We start from the raw sequence: 19,842 nt of genomic DNA on the forward strand, positions 1-19,842 counted from the left end.
ATATATATATATATATTCGTCTTGCTGATATCCAGTGCCCAATGAGCCATAGCCTGAAGAGATTATAGAGAAGACTGTTAGGGCACTGGACCAGATTCAAAAAGAGTGAAGAAAGTGTTTTGGGAAGGGTTCCACACTTAAAGTATTCATTTCCTCACTAGAGATCTTTTATCACCACAGAGGATCTGACTGTACATAAACTGCTGCTTAATTTAGCAAAGACCGTTAGGAACTAAGCTTCAAACAGTGAAGGCCTTCCATGGGGAGTTATTATGAGATTTTTCCTCCTTCTCGTTTTAACTTCTGGCTTACAGTCTACAAACAGTTCTAACTAGATCTAGTGCAGAATTACCATACTGATGTTACCATCATTGCCAAAATGTTTTGTAGGGTCTGCATGTAATATCATAATTCCAGTGGCACATTATGTCTTGATATTTGATTCCTGAATTTAATTATGACTGAATATAGTCAACTAAACTCAATGAGCAGATGATTTACCTGGTTTGGCTGGTTTAACACCAGCTCCACCTGGTCCAAGGCCAACACCAGTAGGATATCTCACACCTGAAATAGAACCATAAAATGATGACTCAATTTCTTAAAAAAAAAAATTAGACATATCCTTACAGTATTAGGAACTTTAAGCAAGTGTCTGGTTCATTTGGTAAGGGCTATCTGCTATGATTCTGACTAATTGTAGAAAAATTAGGTAGTGTCTGAATATGATCTTACAACATAAATACACAAAGCAATTACCAAGGTTTAGGTTAGTGAGTTGGGCAAGAACGAAAATCTGTTCTTTTAGAGAAAACTAGCACGGATGGCATTTCCTGGATAATTGTCATGTCTGTTTGTGTTGTTGAACACAATCTCCTAGGAAGAGTTCTTGATGTTACACAGACATCTAAGCAGTTATAAGGGACAAATTCCTATCATGGGGGCTTTTTTTTCAAACCTAATAGATTGATTCTATTATTATCATTTTGTACAAAGACATTTTTCCTCATTTTAGGTTTAGAACAATGTATAAACTTTGCAATCACAAAGATAACACCATCTTATTTATTTATAGGTTTAGATATCTAGCTCTCACCACTTCTTCAGTGAAATTGAGCCAGCTAGTTAGCAGCTTAGCTGACAGACACCAATTCTGTTAATTTAGCAGAAATCTTTTGATGCTTTGACTTATGAGGAAAAAAAGGAAGGCCAGACCAACAGATTAAATCGATAAAAAATTACACACAGATAGATACTTCAGTAACAGAGACCTGCTTCCTACGTATATATTGTATACTGATATAAAACAGCATAATGTTTCCTAATTATGTACTAGCACCTCAGTGGAAAAGTGCTATAAGATAAACCCTGAATTTACACATGCAGTTCAGGACACAGCTGATGTTATTGATCATTCTCTTTCAGCCTTTATACATTTTAAAGGCAAGAGCATGTTGCTTATTATACCTGGTGCTGTAATTGGTTTGGCTCCTGGGAGAACTCCAGTTCCTAATGGAGCGACGCCATAAGGACCTGAGCGAGAAGAAACTCCATTTAACAATTTTGTGCTGTTTGGGTCAAAATGACCCGTGTACAAAATAAAACAATGTTTGGAAATTTTTCATCATTTACATTTGCAGGCCATTTTTGACCTTACAAAGTGAAATACTGGCTTTTGTAAACAAAAAGGTGAATTTACATGTCCTCCTTCCTTTATTTGCACTCTGCCTCCTTAAACAAAATCTACATTGCTGATACTTAAGCAGAGCATAATATGTATTTTTTTAAATACACTTTATGACCACGCTTCTACAAAATTAACAGAGATGGCCTGGGTAAATGGGAAAATTCACTGAATTCATTCAGGCATATGATTTTGGTGTACCATGAAATATAGTGAAAAATGAACACTCACCATAGCCACCATATGGGATTGGACCTGTGGAAATGAACAATGTCATGAATGTATGGGTTGAAAACTGGAAAATTTGTTATGAAAAGGAAAACACTTGCCTGCTGCGCCAGTCTTTGGAGGTTTAACAAGAGTACCTGAAGAAAGATTTTATTTTACGAGAAAAAATGAAACGAATAAATTTCAAGATATTTAAAGACATTTCAGAGTAATGGGGCATTTTAAAAATATGTTTTTTTTTAACAATATTTTAAAAATAAAATAAAACAAAATATAGTGACCTCTAGTGGACAGAGACATGCATATTGATCCTGTTCATGCACTTACCAGGCTGAACACCAGCTGTTGAGAAAACAAACAAACAAACATTAATTTGCAATAAAGAAAAAAAAAAAAAAAATATATATATATATATATATATATATATATATATATATATATATATATATATAAATAAAAGTAAAATAAATATAAAAGAAAAATATAAAATAGTCAATTGCCAATATACAGAGGTAACCACTTACTTATATATATACACACACACATCCACACACACACACACACACACATATACACACACACAAAAAGGGTACATCTTTTTAAGCTAAGGACAATGAGAAATATAGTAGTTCATGTAAATCTGTGTATATATAGGATAAAATGTTTATGTTCAGCTTTTTTATTCCATTTCTGTTAGGTTAGTTTAGGTTCTTTATTGTCCTGAGACCCAATAGTCTACATAAATTAAGTACACACAATTTTAAAAATACACATTATATACGAGCATACATAGCAACCATACAAGCCCAAATGAAGTGTGTATTTGAATCTATAAATACATACAGATTGTGGGTAAAACGCAACGGCACAGTCTGTGTCTGTGTTTGCTGAGTGCTCAAATGATTCATACTGGCATTTGTTTTCAGATAACTTTATTCAAGTCCTCAACCAGATGCAATGTGGACCTTTCTAGCAAACTTTCTATCTTCTGTATAACAACACTGAGTAAGCAGGCTAACCACGTTTTAAAACAACCGTGGAAAGGTTTTTACATGTAAACCTTAATACAAGAACTCAGAATGAAACTAATACCTTGAGGTATTTCACCTGTGCCTGCATAGAAAAAGCATAAAATAAGTAATTAAAAGGCACATAGACATATAGACATAGACAAAGCAAGAGAACTTTTAGGGGGGAAATAGTTGATGCTCTACTTGAACGAAAACATGATTCTGTGTCTTCCATCATATGTTTTTTCCTATCTATCTTCTATCATATGAACATATTTCAGAAGCTACAAGAATGTAAACGAACTGACAGTATTGTGCATTATTTCCCTCCTTTTGCTGTTCTCTATAAAACATAAGACATTTCTTTTTGGTAAATCTGACACTTACTATGTAAGACTCACAAACCGAGTACTCCCCCAAAAAGTCCTGTCACCCACACAACCTCTTAAGGTTTGCCAAAGTATAAATTAAAAGCATGCCATGTCCACGTCAAGCAGAGTTAGCTGCATGGTCTTCATGGTTAGTGGAAAATGGAAGACAGAAACAGAGATGTGTGGATGGAAGGGTTATTTTTCTAGAGAAAAACAGAACATTTATCACAAAGTTTCATGCCACTTAGGCGATCTTACTGGGCTTAATGGCCTTGCCAGTTTCAACACTAGCCGTCGGTCCTGCCAAGAAACAACAGGTTCCAACTTCAACCTTTGCAGTTTAAAGAAATGCAGCAGAGAGGTGACCGGCTTCATAGCTGTTGACAAAATCAGCATTGGCAGCAGCCACTGGCACTGCCATGAAATAGTAGTGTGTTGGGGTGAATCAGCTACAAAGGGTCAGATTAGCCTTAATTTGGCTGGGCAGAAATAGCAAAATAGCAAAGGTTTAGCAAGCTAGCATTTAAAGACCTCTGATAAGAGGTCAGTGGAGGAACACAATAATTTTCTACTGCGGGTAGCAATGCTTGCAATGCTGATGCAGATGTCTATGGACTCTCCAAGTCTCAATAGCTTCTATATGTTCGTTCATATCTAGTATGTGTTTATACTGTCAATCTGAGCCTCGTCAGCATTTCAGTGCCCAGTGTACCCAGTGTAACTGTGCAAATGACAAATAAACGACTCTTGACTTGATCTCAAGAGAATACCTAGCTGAACATTTCCTGGCTAAACACTCTCGGAACGAAAGGTACTAAACAGCATCATTCAGGGTACAATGCATATAACTGGGACCGTATCTTCAAGGGTAAGTCTTTTGTACCTTATGTATCTTTCACCTGGGAAAGTGAACATATTCTATGAAATTTCAGGTGCAACATTGGACCAAAGGAATCTGTTTTAGGGTCTGACTCCACTAACAAGAACTCATTATTTGTTATCAAATACAAATTCACAATCTTATTCAGTTCATACTTATTATTCAGAAGAACAGTCTATGTGTACTATTTAAGGTGTCCTCTGTTATTTTGTTCAAAATGAGTTAACCACATAGATAAACATCATCTCTAGGGGATACTTTATTCTTTCTGTGATAATAATAATAATAAGTTTTTGATGTAATTAAAAAAAAAGATTTATCTGCCAGCCATTCACCATCCAGGATGAACTCAGTATTAGCTGTAGCTGTTCTACATATTCACCATGGGAGTAGCGTACAAAACACGGCTACTGTTCTAACTGGTTTTACAATGTATAAACATTTTGGCACTTTAGAAAGTCCGCAGTGCATTAGAAAGCAAATGTTGTAGCTAAAATCAGATAACTTTAGCATTAAATATTACTGACATTAGCTAGCTACATGCAGCTAGCAGGCTTGTAAGATGTGTTTAAATGGGTATTGTATGTTCTAATGCATTTTATTATTGTTAAATATTTTACAATGAAATATCTTGTTTAGGAACAGCTTCAGTTTTTAAAAAGTGATATATCTTGGATATTAGATCTTAGAGAATATATTCAAAAAAATAAAACTTATTGAAAATCATATATGATCATAATGTGGTCTTAATAGGCTCAAAATATATTTTTGCTTCATTATCATTTATTAGTTATTTAATAAGATTAAAAGACTGCTTAGTAAGGAATGGCCAGATAGAATCTTTTAAAACTAAACACTATTTAATGATACGGAATAATAAAGTTATATCTGTGTTTGACCAGTTTTCAAAAACTTATGCTATAATTGTCTGAGAATTTTGATCATGCAAATTTGAAGTAAGCTTATAGCTCTTGGTCAGCTGTAAATGCAGATTGCAGAACTTTAGGGTTTTGCTAGCTGTCATTATTTGATGTCCCATATTTCAAACAGCTCTTCATCCATATAGAACCTTATAATAGTAAGATCACATATACATACATACAGTAAACAGTCATTTTAAATCTCCTATATAACATTATCAAAGATACTATCATAGGTAAGAATTCAGAAATTTCAGATATTCAGACATCATTCTGTCAGATTATAGAGGGAAAAAACAACGGTCGACTGTTCCAAAATGTTAAGGACCTTACCAGGACCAATAGTTCCACCAGGGGGCAGAGTTGGGACCTTTGCTTTACACAAAAAACGGATATGGTCAATGACAGAACAACAGTGCTGGATGGTGAATGTTCACTTAGTTGAGGCAAATGTATTATAGGTACCTGGTTTCTCAGGCAAACGCGTGCCACTTGGAACAATGAGTCCAGTTCCATCTGGCAAAACACCCACACCAGGTGTGGCTGCGGGTACCGAAATACCTGTTCCAGTAATGCCAGTGCTTGGTACACCTATGAGAGAGTACTAAACTTTAAACATATGGCTTTCACAAACACAATTTTGTTGCATAACAATGGCTATGACATGGTGAAGCTTATAAGCTACAGTGTTAGTCCACAAGCTGGGCAAGGTCTCAGGGTGCATGCGTTGTTGTACCAGGTTTAGGAGGTTTGACTCCACCAGGATATCCTGCAAATAGTAAAATGCATTTCATTCACTCACATCATCAAATCAGTGTATTGATTTTATTAATAATAAAATAAACTTTGAATTGGTAAACTGTGGACATAACATATATTGGATGTACGTATAAATTCGTATAAAGCACTCCTGTGTTTGTGATTGTTCATTCATTGCTCTTTAGGTAGGTTCATTTTTGCTATCTAGCAAGCATATGATTTATTACGTTTAATGAAATGTATTTTATGACAATTTATTATGTTTATGCTCTGACCTCTGACATAAAAATGTCAATTATACCACAGCACCGTAGAATTCTTGAATCTGATTGGTCAGGAGGTATTGAATAATTTCCTATAACAGCATGGCTCTGACTGAAGTGCTGGCTGCAGGGCAGCTCTCAGGTTCATATTAATGCACTTATTATAATATTTTATTATTTCTATAGAAACAGGTAATTTACAGGGATTCTACGTATTCCAAAAATAACAATACGTGGATTAATAAAAGGTATTGTTACTTAAAAAATAAAAAAATGTAATTGTTGATATGGCGAACTGTTCTGTGATATTTATTTGTTTATTTATTTATTTTTTTTGAATTTTTGGAAGGAGTCTCCAGTGTAAAGTGCTTTGTAACATTTAAGTTTATACAGAACAGTGCAGTTAACGCTTTGCTCCGAGTGTGTTCAGCTGCTCTGTGACATAACATGAGCCATGGCTCTTAAAGATAGTGGCTGGATTCATGTGTCTTGGATGAAGAATTAGAACTAGCTAGTGGGTAGGAATTAGCAATGACAAAATCACCTTTGTTTGAATGCTCATTTACCTCCAGTTTCAGGCAATGGTACTCCTCCAGTCCCAGTTCCAGGCAACGGTGCTACTCCTGTTCCTAGTACAGTCCCTGTACCTTCAAGAGAGCATTGTTTTTAGACTTTAGTTAGTAAAGTATGATCACTAATTTTGTCTAATTTGGCTTACTCCCTACTTTGGGATATGTAAAAAAAATATAGTAAATTTTACCATATTTAGGAGGCTTAACTCCACTAGGATATACTGTAAAGACAATAAGGCAATATTAGTGCATTAATCAACCAAATTGACTGTTTTATTCCTATAATGTGACATTTTCCTAGTTAATTTGATGCCATGAACAATTCATTTAGCATCTCTGAAGATTTTTAGTCCGAGTGATTGAAATGCCTAGTAGAAATAAATGAAAGCAACTGGGCTTATGATATCTTGAGAAGATTTAACCAATGCCAAGTACAAATTAGCATAACATCAAACATTATGGTAGCTGTAACAATTAACATTTAATGATAATTGTATGTAAACAGTCATGGCCACACAGAATATGATATTTTTTAATGGCATCTTTATCTTATGGTTCAAGTAAACATGTTACATTTCTTAAGGGTCAGAATCATCATTTACCTCCAGTTCCAATTCCAGTCACTGTTCCAGGTATTGGTACTCCCCCTGGTCCTCCTACAACTCCTAGAGAGGTTTGTAGGTTTTAGCTTTGATAAGCCGTGATTACTAATTTTAGAATTCCAATAGGAAAAATTCTTTACTTTTAGGTCTCATTCTTTACGTTTTGTCACTTATTATGGATTGTAAAATTATAATCTATCTATCTATCTATCTATCTATATATATATATCTATCTATATATATATATATATATATATATATATATATATGTATATATATATATATATATATATATATATATATATATATATATATATATATATTTACAAATTTATATAATAAAATATACATAACATAATGATAGTAAATCTTACCATATTTAGGAGGCTTAACTCCACCAGGATATGCTGTAAAGAAATAAGGCCATTTTTAAAAAAAAATCTCCTCTTAACTTTTGTTCATATAATATCATGTATCTATTTTCCTGTGGTAAATTGGATGTCATGATCATTTCATTTAGTTTGTTTTATCTGTGATTGCCTAAGCAGAAATAAATTATAGCCACTGGGCTTGTGCTATCTTCTGGACATTTCAACAAGAAGAAACATCATCAGTTTCAGAGTAGTGGTATGTTTTATACTGTTAAAATGAACCTTAAACATTTCTGCAATGATATATGAGAAGTAATGGATAGTTTTAAAAAAATTCTTAAAAGAAAAATGTCACTTTGAATGTATATTCAGATTAATTACTTCCAACTCCTGTGGCCGTTCCTGGGATTCCACCTGTTCCTCCAACAACTCCTTGCACGGTACCAGCCCCTCCTGACACAACCATAGAGCCCCAAAAATAAGCAGCATTTAAGGTTATGCTCTGTAATTATATTCTTATATTCTTATATTCTATACATTACTTTTCAGACTTGAGAGCTTTAGGGGATTAAATATAGGTATTTAATGGCCAAACTTTAGTTTAAGGGTACATTACATTCACTGTTTCAGGTATATAACACAGGGAGAGCACAGAAGTGGGTAAATGCTTAACATATTGAATTAATTCAATTCACCAATGTAAAGAATGCATGCATTATTTAACCTAGCAACATTTCTAATAATCACTGGATCATATAAATGGAAAGTGTTAGATATATAAACACAAGATCTCCTCAAAATAAATTTCAGTTTTAGTAGCAGATAGATACCATGTGTCACAGAGAGGTGATAATTAGATGACTTTTCTCTATGTGTTCTCAGTTATTACAAAACATTTTTTGGTTCTATGTTTTCTGTTTGAACACCAAGAAACCAGAATGAGATCGACAGATTCAAATGTAGATTCAAATTTGGAGCCACACTCCAAAATCTAGTGGAAAGTCTTCCGAGAAGAGTGGAGGCTATTATAACAGCAAAGGGGGGAATAAATCTGGATTGGGATGTTCAAAAAGCACATAGAATGTGATGGTCAGGTGTCCACAACTTTTGGCCATATAGTGTATTTATCTAAGTCTAGGTTAACATGTCTACAGTGTGACATATGGTAAAAAGCAATCAAATGAGTTGACAGGTTCATGTATGATCTAATTGAATGTGGTTTTCTCTCCTGTTTGTACATGACAGGGGGTGTGACATGGCTGCAACACCTTTTTAAACTGGTCTTAAAACTTTTTACTGGTCTTAAATATGAAAATATTGTATCATTTGTTGGGTTGGGTTCTGCGTAGAACATTTATGAGTTCCACCAGAAGGAAAAACCGAAGGACATGTTTAGAGTGCCATATTTAACCTAACTTTTCTAAGAGTGTATACTTGGACTCTAATAATTTATTTTCATATTGTTATAAACATACTGAACATGTGTGCATGAAAGATCATCGTGTTTACCTCCAGGTAGCAATCCACCAAGAACTCCATAACCAGCAGCACCAGGACCTGAGCAATAGAAGTCCATCAAGGCGTCATCCCTTTTGTTTAATTTTCAGAGAGATTAAGCCTAACCCTAACTTCAAGATCATGTTTGGAGGTGAATCACCATTCAGACAGTGTAAATAACAAAACTGACATGATTTGAAGCTTTGTAACTTCTGGGTGAATGTACATACCATACTTCAGTGCCTTAGCACCAGCAGGATATCCTAAACAACACAAAGTAAAACAAAGCCTTTGATTAATATATAACTGTATTTTTATTTATTTATTTATTTTACAAACTATAAAATAAAATACACCGCCTGGCACAGCTCCTGGTACAGCACCTGGCACAGCTCCTGGTACAGCCCCTGGCACAACTCCTGGTACAGCCCCTGGCACAACTCCTGGTACAGCACCTGGCACAACTCCTGGTACAGCACCTGGCACAACTCCTGGCAAACCTCCTGGCACACCTGTAAATGGAAAAAAAATGACCCAATAAGCTTTAACATAAACATGTAAAACACCTTGAAATTTAAAGTTTGGTTTGGTTGGATGAGTTTGGTTTAGAACATCAGGGCATAGGTACTGTATAGTATATATTATAGATGTAACCAAATGTACATACCATATTTCAGTGCTTTAGCACCAGCAAGATATCCTAAACAAAGTGAAACAAAGCCTTTGTTTTACTACTGTGGGTTTACTACACTTATTGTGAGATGGCCTCCTTTTATTAATGTATAACTGTGTTTTATTTATTTTTATTTCTTTAGTTATTTTGAACAAACTATAAAATAAAATAGAATACACCGCCTGGCACACCACCTGGCACAGCTCCTGGTATAGCTCCTGGCACAGCACCTGGCACAACTCCTGGTACAGCACCTGGAACAACTCCTGGTACAGCACCTGACACAGCTCCTGGCACACCTGTAAATGAAGAAAAAAAAAATTATATATATATATATATATATATATATATATATATATATATATATATATATATATATATATATATATAACCCAATAAGCTTTAACATAAACATGTAAAACACCTTGAAATTTAAAGTTTGGTTTGGTTGGATGAGTTTGGTTTAGAACATCAGGGCATAGGTACTGTATAGTATATATTATAGATGTAACCAAATGTACATACCATATTTCAATGCTTTAGCACCAGCAAGATATCCTAAACAAAGTGAAACAAAGCCTTTGTTTTACTACTGTGGGTTTACTACACTTATTATGAGATGGCCTCCTTTTATTAATGTATAACTGTATTTTCTTTATTTTTATTTCTTTACTTATTTTGAACAAACTATAAAATAGAATACACCGTCTGGCACACCACCTGGCACAGCTCCTGGCACAGCACCTGGCACAACTCCTGGCACAACTCCTGGCACAGCACCTGGTACAACTCCTGGTACAGCACCTGGCACAACTCCTGGTACAGCACCTGACACAGCTCCTGGTACAGCACCTGGCACAGCTCCTGGTACACAGGTCAATGAAAATAGTGCTTTAACTTATGACTCAGTAAGCTTTGACACAAGAGCGTAACAACACTAACATTTAAATTTTGGTTTGGTGAGTTTGGTTTAGAACATCAGGGCATATGTATAGCATACATTAGAGATGTAACCAAACACAAATACAGTATTCCAAATGAATGAATAGTGAGTCCTAAACAGATAGGAATAGGAGGCAAACTAATAAACCGCTTCCTGTTTAGACCATGCCCACATCAGGTTTAAATCCAAATACAGACACCAATACAGATATTTGGAGCACTAAACAGATACAAATAGTGTTACTGTCTTACACCCCTACTATATATACTGTCCAGCCTGTAATTAGCACAATGTATTTTGGTTTGGTTCTATACACCTGCAAAATCAATTTTGCCAATAGTTGGATATTTGTCTAATTATAATAATGTTATGTGGTAAATCCATGGTAATTACCATATTTTGCAGCTTTTGCAGCAGCGTATCCTGCTAATGAAAAAGAGAGAATAATAATCTTTAACTTAGGTGGTCACATATCAGATCATTGAAGAGTCATAGTTCTTTCTCTTATTATATAATACATATTACGACTCTGCTCTCACTACCTTGGCCTCCTAATCCTGCTACTCCACCAAGACCACCCACTCTAGTACCAGCTCCAGCACCTGAGACCAAAGCCACACTTCTGAATTGACTAATTAGTATAAAAAAAAAGTTCAATAAAAAAAGTTCAAAGCATTTCAAGGAAAAATGATATTTGCGTGCTGATGTCATTACCATATTTAGCTGCTGCTTTTGCTTGAGCAGGTGAGAGACCTGGAGAATGAGAGAGTACATTTTCTCTGACACAGCGAATGGCTCAAAAATATAAATGAGACTATGGAAACAGTTAATGGGACAATTGCATGCAGGAGCATAAAACATAGTTTGATTATGCTTTATGAGATTTTTTAAAACTCCTCCAGTTCCTGATACACCACCACCAACTCCTTAAACGAAATTTATCAAGAAGCACTTACAGAATTCTTTTAAAAAGATTTATACCATAGCACTTTTAATTGCTCAATTCTGAGAGGCTAGTGAGGGAGCAACTGTTTATAGCTGCTATAATGTATGTGATTAACAGAAACTACAGTTGTATGAAAAACATATTTTGTTGATTTTTGAAAGTGGAAAAAATTAAAGACAACCTCTGCAGCAAACTAGGTCATTACAACAGCAAAGGGGACTAAATCTGGAATGAGATGTTCAAAAAACACATATGAGTGTGATGGTCAGGTGCCCACAAACCTTTGGCCATATAATATTTATCTAAGTCTAGGTCAACATGTTTACAATGTGACATATGGTTAAAAAGCAATCAAGTGAGTTGACAGGTTCATTTACGATCCAACTGAATGTGGTTTTCTCTGCTGTTTGTACATGATAGAGGGTGTGACACGGCTGCAACACATGGAATCACTTTTTAAACTGTGCAATTGTGCAAGCGTTTCGCTGGTCTTAAATGAAAATATTTTATCATTAATCAGAAAATCGGATTAAAAAAAAAACAACAGAACCTCCAACCTCCTTTGTTGGGTTGGGTTGGGTTCTACATAGCCACACATTTACTGGAATCCATTCTTCCATCCAGCTGTGCAATGTGTCCTGTGCCACTGGCTGCCACACAACCCCAAAAGATAATAGATCACCCCCATGCTTAATAGTCTGCAGTAGAACAGTGCACCATAACTCCTGTATTAGCTAAACTTTCCTGCAGGTTCTTAGTGTCGTACAGGGATTTTGCTTTGCCTTTCTGGCCAACATACAGGCAGTTTTCTTGGTCTTTCAGATCTTGCCTTGACTTTGATGACATTAATGACATTTGGATAGTGGAAATTGTGAGCTGGAAGAGCTTTGATATCTTTTTTATAGCCTTCCTTCGCATTTCTTTCAGATCCTCAGTCTCCTGCTTAGCTGCTGAGTCTGCTCAATTTTGTCTATTTGTCTACTGTTTGCTCATACACAGTCTTAAAGGAAGATATATTACCATATTTAGCAGCTTTGGCCTGAGTAAGTGTACGACCTAGTGCAACTGAATAGAAGGAGAGCATCAATGCATTGTTATCCTTGACCAGTTCTATTCAATGGGTATTTATATTATGTACAAGTACAAAATGTTATACACTGCCTGGCTACAATCAGTGTATTTGAGTCAGGTGATGGAAGGAGGGGAAAAGATACTCTTGTGGAGTCAGGGAGTAAAGAAACAAGTCTGGTAACCAATATGATATACAGTAGGCATCAGAAATTGTTGTTTGTGACATGCTTTGTATGCCTTTTGAACTATGAACTGCTTGTTTTGTTGTTCCCGATGTATTTTTTGTCTTTTTTTCTCCTTTTTTTAAAAAATAAAATGTTTACCTCCAGCTCTCTACAACTGTACTCTACCACTACATTTGTAACTGTCTCTGTCTTTCTCCAACCCTCTGTCTGTCTGTTTTGCTCTCTCTCACCTGCTCCAGGTAAAACTCCTCCAGCACCTGGTACAGCACCACCACCCAAGCCAGCTCCAAGTCCACCTAATCCAGCAATAATCCATAAAAGAATTCATGAAGAAATATATTTAATAAAATCTAATAAAAACTGAAATTAAATCTAATAAATTTCCAGTACTGGATTCAATACTTATTCTGTGCAATATGAAAGTACATATGTATAGTATGCTTATTTTACTCACATTATACTATAAACATCTGTTTTACTTATTATTTTTTGGTGAACTACATTCCTGTGAATCCTCTACAGCAAGGGTCTTTAATCTTATCTGCAAAGGGCTGGTGTGGGCTTTCATTACAGCCAAATTGGAGGCACATTTGATTTGATAGCTGATTGAAGACTAAGGTGAACTGATTAAACAAGTGATATCAGTTGGCTCCTGCCTGATTGGAATGAAAGCCTGCAGCCACACCAGGCTTTGGGAATAAGATTGAAGACCTCTGCTCTACAGTATCAAGTATTTTTTCTGATTCATGTAACTTCTATCAGTTTTTTTTTTGTTGCTCAAAGGAAAATGGATTACCATATTTAGCTGCTTTGGCCTGGGCAGGTGTAAGACCTCCTGCAATTGGAAAAACATTAGAACATTAATTGGAACATTAATACACTGTAATGTCTTCAGTGGTATAGAGACATCAATATAAGTGTAGTTACTGGGTATTGGCTACATGAAATCAAAAGAGATACACCAGGTCTTCACAACAGTGGTCTTTTATTTCCCAACCACTGCACACGTTATTTTTTCCCCCTGCTATAACACACTTTATACTTCATTCAATGGATTGTTAATAAGCTAAAGATTGAGGAAATCTTAGAAAGTGAAGGTCCAAGTTTGGTAAACAATGTGACATCAACTCTGCCTCTTGTGTGGCCACTAGAGGGCATGCAGTGTCCACTACAACAAACTCCCCAGCCTTATATCAGCAGTGCCCCATGGAGCCACCTGTACTACCCAGAGGTCATAACATGATCCAACTCATCTCAACCCAGTGTGTGAGACTGTGTCTGTCTGACTCTCTCTCTCTCTCTCTCACCTGCTCCAGGAAAAACTCCAGTTCCTGGTACAAAGCCTGTACCTGTATATGGGGAATAGAAAAGTAATTAGTGTATATATATATAATTGGCAACTGAGATAATATTACATATTACATTATTGGAAGAACAATGTTTTGGCTTACCTCCTACACCAGGGTAAACTCCTGGTACTCCACCTACACCTCCCAAGAATAAACCAGCTCCAGCACCTAGTGGAAAGTGCAACAAGAATAGATCAGGCCTAGTAACAGCTAGCAGCAGTAACAGGTGTAATTAATTTGTAATATTATCATTTTATGGTTGTTTAAAGTTAGAATATGTAGGATTTTGGTTAAATATGAATAAACATGATTACTGCCTAAGGATAAAAAATACTCTACAATATGAGGTTCCTGAACTGCTGTGGGTCACAACTGACAATCTTGCAATATTAATTCACAATCAGTGTGTGTGTCAGGGATGTTGCCTCTGAATTTTTCAGAAATTTGTATGCATAGCTCTCATACATTAATCGTGATCATGCCCCGACTTCAAAGAAATCCAGCTACACCATGTCTGCCAGGAGCTGGCGGCCAGTCAGGAGAGATGTTGGTGAGATTTCATATGTAGGCAAGAGTGAGTGCATCAAGCCCTCTGCTCGCCTGATATGTGTCTTTTTAACCGCTGGTGTGGTCATTAGCTAGCGTGCTAAAATGTTTCAGTTAATGCCATTTTACAAAGAACAAAATACATGGAGTAAAGAGATTGGGTAGCAAAACATTGTGAAAAAAAAAAGGCATTATAGTTTTGCTCTCTACATGTAGTTAGTGGGCCAGCTCCATCCATTAGCTCCAGAGAACCTCAGGAAAAGCCCCTACAGCAGAGCTGCCCTTTTCCCTTCAACCAAGCTTATATGTATTTTAGTTAGCTAGCTAATTTTAGGTGGTTAGTTCATTCTGCATGTGCCATTTCTATAGGTTATAGGCTAAATACAGTAGTATGTCACTACACCACTGATATCATCGCTATTTAGATGTGGTACTTAGGGGGACACAGTTTTGAATTCTATCTGAAAGATAGAATTTATCCATACAGTGGGGAACAGTGCAGCACAACCCATGTTACTAAATATTCTTCCACAAGTATCTTGGAATAGCATTTTTCTACTAGAGAGGAGGAAGTTCCAAAGATGTAACATGAAAGCACAAGTAATGATTACCATATTTAGCAGCTTTAGCCTGAGCAGGGGTGAGTCCTCCTGCACCTACTGAATGACATATCAAACACATAATAGTTGGTTAGGCTCAACTATATTTCTTACAATATGATATGATAAAGCTGTCATGGTCATGGAGTATTGCAAATTGTAGCATTACAATTTGCAACACCTCATAACCTCAAGATTTAATGAGTGTGTTAGAGCTTGAAAAAAAAAAAGTAAGATACTGGTACTCAAGAGCAGAATTAGAAGATTTCACTTCTCACCTCCTGTTCCAGGGTAAACTCCTCCAGGTCCTACACCACCAAGACCACCTAAACCAGCACCAGTTCCAGCGCCACCTAATCCAGCACCAGTACCTGATAAACCCATAAGATGAGCATTAGTAACTCCAATATTCTGTGCCATACATTAACATTATTTACTTTATAAGTAATTACCATATTTAGCAGCCTTGGCTTGAGCTAGTGAAAGACCACCTACACCTGATCAAATAGAAGAAGAAGCCTTTATTTTTCACATATACATTACAGTACAGTGAAATTATTTCTATGCATATCCTAGGTTCTTAGGAAGTTATGATCAGAGCACAGGGTCATGATACGATGCCCCTGGATCAGGTACGGTTATGTGCCTTGCTCAAGGGCTTAACAATGGCAGCTTGGCAGTGTTGGGGTTTGAACCCCTTAGCTTTCTGTTCAGTAACCCAGCGCATTTAACCACTGAACCAACACTGCCCCCAATGTAACTATTTCAGAGCCATTCAGTGTAAGGTTCTCCCCAAGTCTTTTAAGAGTCTTTTTCACCTCCAACACCTGGGTAAAGTCCACCAGCTCCTGGTACACCTCCAACCCCACCTAAGCCAGCTCCGGGTACACCTCCCACCCCAACTGTGCCAGCTCCAGGGCCTAGAAGAAAGTGTGACACTTAACCTGAACACACTGCAATATAACCAGTGAGTTACAGCAAGAACACATTACAGTGAGACCACACTGTTCAGACAGAGAAAGCATTACTACCAAGTATGAACAGCTCAAGCATTAAATTTGCTTCAGTGATTTGCTTCCACCATCTGATTTGCTCTTTGCTAATGTGGAAATGTGACAATGCAGTGCTATCAACCTTTAAAATGAAAGTGAGACGTTACCGTACTTAGCAGCTTTGGCCTGTGCAGCTGAGACACCTAAGCTCCCCATACCTAGATACACAGAGGGTAAATCAGCCAGTAACCATGCACTCTTAGCTTCATGTATTGCTTGAATGTGTGTTGAAAAGGAATCTGCAGCCAGTGCTAAATGTGGCAGTGTTCTCATCACAACCGCTGCATAACCATGCATCTTTAACCTTATTACACACCAGTGCCAGTGGGGTAGCCTGGCTTAGCGCCAGCTCCTCCTTTGCCACCAGGTAATCCTGCACCAGTACCAAAGCCACCATAACCTGAAGCATAGCATGTGAGAGTTAGGCAACATGCCAACACATAATAAATAAATGAGTTTTTGCATGCATTTGCTCGAAGGAGTGCCACTATACCATATGGAACTTTGCCTCCAGCATAAGGGGATCCACCTATTGTGACAACAGATAATGTAAGAGAATTTAAGACTTTCCCAAAGATTAGTGATGGTCAAAACTATTATGGATGTGGAATAGTAATACGTGTGTAGAATACAATGTTGAAGTATGTACTATAGATTTTGATAATCAGACATTTTTCTATAAACAATACTCAATTCACATCTGTGATGAGGTTAGTACTGATAAAGTATATACTAATTTTTCTACATCTACTACAGGTTTGGTTTAAGATCGTACTTTAGGCCTAAAGGTCATACTTTAGGTCTAAAATCTCCAAGGAAACCTTGGAAGTGTGTAAAATTGGATGAGTACAGCATATGCAGCTGACTCCAATTAAAGCATGATCTAACCTTCCCAAAACCTGGGAAACATTAAATATTTCAAGCTGGTGTTACTCTAAAAAATTGGACATTTCCATCTCCAAACATTATCTTTTCATCTTATATTATATTCTCTTTTGATCTTCCCAAAATTATGGTTTTGGTTTGGAATAAAAAGAGTCTGTTCACAGGATAATCAACACACCTAATAACATTGATTAACTGACTCCCAATGGTCTGGGTATGTACATTTTTAAAAAATGATCCCAAAAAGGATGCTGGAGATGCAAAAATCAATTTTTAATGAATCGCAAACACAATAAAGTTATTTTCTTGCTGATTATCTAGATATACTTCTGATTTTGAGGCCTGAATCATGGACAGTCCAAATACATACAGTACATTATCTACATTACAGCATCAATATAGTAGATTGTTTCTCCATCTCTGGGCATGCTGCTGGCCCCAAAAAGAGAACCTTATAGTCACAAGTGCTACAGATCAACGCACCATACATAATCATTGGATGGTACCCATAGAAGCGCATGTAGTTGTGTCCATAATGAGGCTGAAAATTTGTGAGCACTGAAGAAAAATATACTAGAATAGAGAGGGAACACCTTGATGTCACATGAAATGTATGGTTAACACCATTCAACATGTTTACTGGCATCTGTGCTGAATAAAGAAAAATATTAACTTGCTAACTATTCTTCTATCTTCTATCTGTATGGCCATGTGTCTCTTTTCTGTGCCTGAAATTGATTACTGTATGCTATGACAGTATATAGTGATGGCAGTTAAGTCAGAGTAAACATTATACCTGGGGTTTTTGGAGATTTGAGAGGGTATCCATGAAAGACCCCTGGTTGCATCAGGCCTGGCCCACCACCAACACCTGTAGAGCAGAGCGCACACTGTTAGAAATTCTGTGAGAGCACAACTACATTGTACTTTTAGTTTGTGTTGTCAAAAAAAAAAACCAAATAAAATATGAATAATACAAAACTCAAAAGAGAGGAACTGCGTTTTTGTGTATTTAAAAGGCAGATATTAGGCACTGATAATTGTCATGATACAGCCAGTGAACTCCCACTCACACCACAGAATACAAACCAGGTTACATGATTCAATCACATGCTCATGTTCACCAAACTTCTAATTATAAACACCTGTTCACAATTCACCCTATAAATAACCCAGACGTTCATTCACTCATTCAGCATTTCACTAGTGACGATTCCAAGCCATTTGATTCTGTGCTGTTATTCTGCTATTGCCTGTGTTCTGTTGTTACTTTGCTCTTTACTCTCATTATGCCTGTTCACTGATCACCTGTTCCCATTTTTCGATCTTGTTTCTGGATTTGTGTTTTGGATTGTTTGCCTGGTTCTTTAATTAAGAAAACCTGCAGTTGCATCCAATCTGCCATCTGCCTGACAGAAGACTTTGCTGATCATGGATGCAGCAGGTCTGCCTGAGCTGCAACAGGCAATAGCAGCTCAAGGCTGTCTGGTCTGGGAACAACAGGAACTTCTTACTGTCTTTCAGGGGAGATGCAGCTGAATATGCTCTTGAGTTCAGAATGCTAGATGCTGGCAGCAGATGGAACAAACCTGCACTTAAGGCTGCTTTTCTTGATGGGTTAAGACAGAATGTAATCACCCAGCTAACATGCTAGGATAACCAGATATCCTTGGACTCCCTCACTGACCTCTCTATTTGCCTGAATAATCTGCTCCAGACCCAGAGAGGAGGATTGGCAGAAAAAGTCACAACCCAAGTCAACAGTGATTAAGAACCTATGCAAATTGGCCAAGGTTGACTCAACATGAAGGAACATGTAAAGCACTTCTATTGTGGCAGCTCAATGCAAACCATGGGGAACATCAACTACAAGCTCCTAGTGAAGGTCCAACCACTTACAAAGCAACTACATGTGCAGGCACTGAATTGAGGACCATTTTGTGGAGGTACCATAACATATCACATCTCAGAGATCATGTCGAAAGTCAGCATCTTACATTCAGAGAAAATATAATTTTCTGGTCATGTTCCCTGCCAGATTTCCCATCATCTTAGGCCTCACATGGCTACAGTGACACAACACTCATATATTATGGACAATGGTCACCCTTCTGTCATGAATCATGTCTCCAACAACCCAGTCTCACTGTGGTAGCCATAATCATTGAAAGCCCAGAGCAAGACTTTAAAGTGGAGACTTCTTCCATTTGGTTGAAGTGTTCAGCAAAACCAAGATCAGTGATTTAGCCCCTCATCAACCCTATAATTGTATATTCATCCTTCTTTTTGGTTCCACTCCACTATGCATTGTGTTTATCACCTCTCAACAGCTGAACACAAGGCAATGGAGGAGTACTGAGGTACTCAGACTAGGACATATCCATCCTTCCACATCACCTGCTTCAGCAGTATTCTTTTTTGTTCAAAAGAAAGCAG

The 19,842-nt window shown here is 36.8% G+C and overlaps 1 protein-coding gene across 1 annotated transcript in view; it reads right to left on the reverse strand.

Annotated features, from left to right (window-relative positions):
- Positions 1–19,842, reverse strand: part of elna (elastin a) — a 63,676-nt gene that overhangs the window by 10,547 nt on the left and 33,287 nt on the right. The window contains exons 13-49 of the mRNA XM_034314750.2: positions 18,203–18,277; positions 17,015–17,050; positions 16,838–16,921; positions 16,629–16,679; positions 16,288–16,389; positions 15,922–15,966; positions 15,748–15,840; positions 15,482–15,529; positions 14,427–14,492; positions 14,283–14,324; positions 13,772–13,810; positions 13,206–13,271; positions 11,488–11,526; positions 11,316–11,375; positions 11,167–11,199; positions 10,551–10,694; positions 10,356–10,388; positions 10,025–10,129; positions 9,825–9,857; positions 9,541–9,669; positions 9,388–9,420; positions 9,170–9,217; positions 8,042–8,113; positions 7,664–7,696; positions 7,290–7,352; positions 6,876–6,908; positions 6,682–6,762; positions 5,830–5,862; positions 5,559–5,684; positions 5,427–5,468; positions 3,552–3,593; positions 3,005–3,025; positions 2,240–2,254; positions 2,014–2,049; positions 1,916–1,939; positions 1,468–1,533; positions 502–567 (exon numbers count right to left, since the gene is read on the reverse strand). Of these exons, the coding sequence (XP_034170641.2) occupies positions 502–567; positions 1,468–1,533; positions 1,916–1,939; positions 2,014–2,049; positions 2,240–2,254; positions 3,005–3,025; positions 3,552–3,593; positions 5,427–5,468; positions 5,559–5,684; positions 5,830–5,862; positions 6,682–6,762; positions 6,876–6,908; positions 7,290–7,352; positions 7,664–7,696; positions 8,042–8,113; positions 9,170–9,217; positions 9,388–9,420; positions 9,541–9,669; positions 9,825–9,857; positions 10,025–10,129; positions 10,356–10,388; positions 10,551–10,694; positions 11,167–11,199; positions 11,316–11,375; positions 11,488–11,526; positions 13,206–13,271; positions 13,772–13,810; positions 14,283–14,324; positions 14,427–14,492; positions 15,482–15,529; positions 15,748–15,840; positions 15,922–15,966; positions 16,288–16,389; positions 16,629–16,679; positions 16,838–16,921; positions 17,015–17,050; positions 18,203–18,277 (2,157 nt within the window). The remainder of the gene's footprint in view (positions 1–501; positions 568–1,467; positions 1,534–1,915; positions 1,940–2,013; positions 2,050–2,239; positions 2,255–3,004; positions 3,026–3,551; positions 3,594–5,426; positions 5,469–5,558; positions 5,685–5,829; positions 5,863–6,681; positions 6,763–6,875; positions 6,909–7,289; positions 7,353–7,663; positions 7,697–8,041; positions 8,114–9,169; positions 9,218–9,387; positions 9,421–9,540; positions 9,670–9,824; positions 9,858–10,024; positions 10,130–10,355; positions 10,389–10,550; positions 10,695–11,166; positions 11,200–11,315; positions 11,376–11,487; positions 11,527–13,205; positions 13,272–13,771; positions 13,811–14,282; positions 14,325–14,426; positions 14,493–15,481; positions 15,530–15,747; positions 15,841–15,921; positions 15,967–16,287; positions 16,390–16,628; positions 16,680–16,837; positions 16,922–17,014; positions 17,051–18,202; positions 18,278–19,842) is intronic.

The sequence above is a fragment of the Pangasianodon hypophthalmus genome, chromosome 21 (assembly GCF_027358585.1).
Source record: "Pangasianodon hypophthalmus isolate fPanHyp1 chromosome 21, fPanHyp1.pri, whole genome shotgun sequence".
NCBI lineage: Eukaryota > Metazoa > Chordata > Actinopteri > Siluriformes > Pangasiidae > Pangasianodon > Pangasianodon hypophthalmus.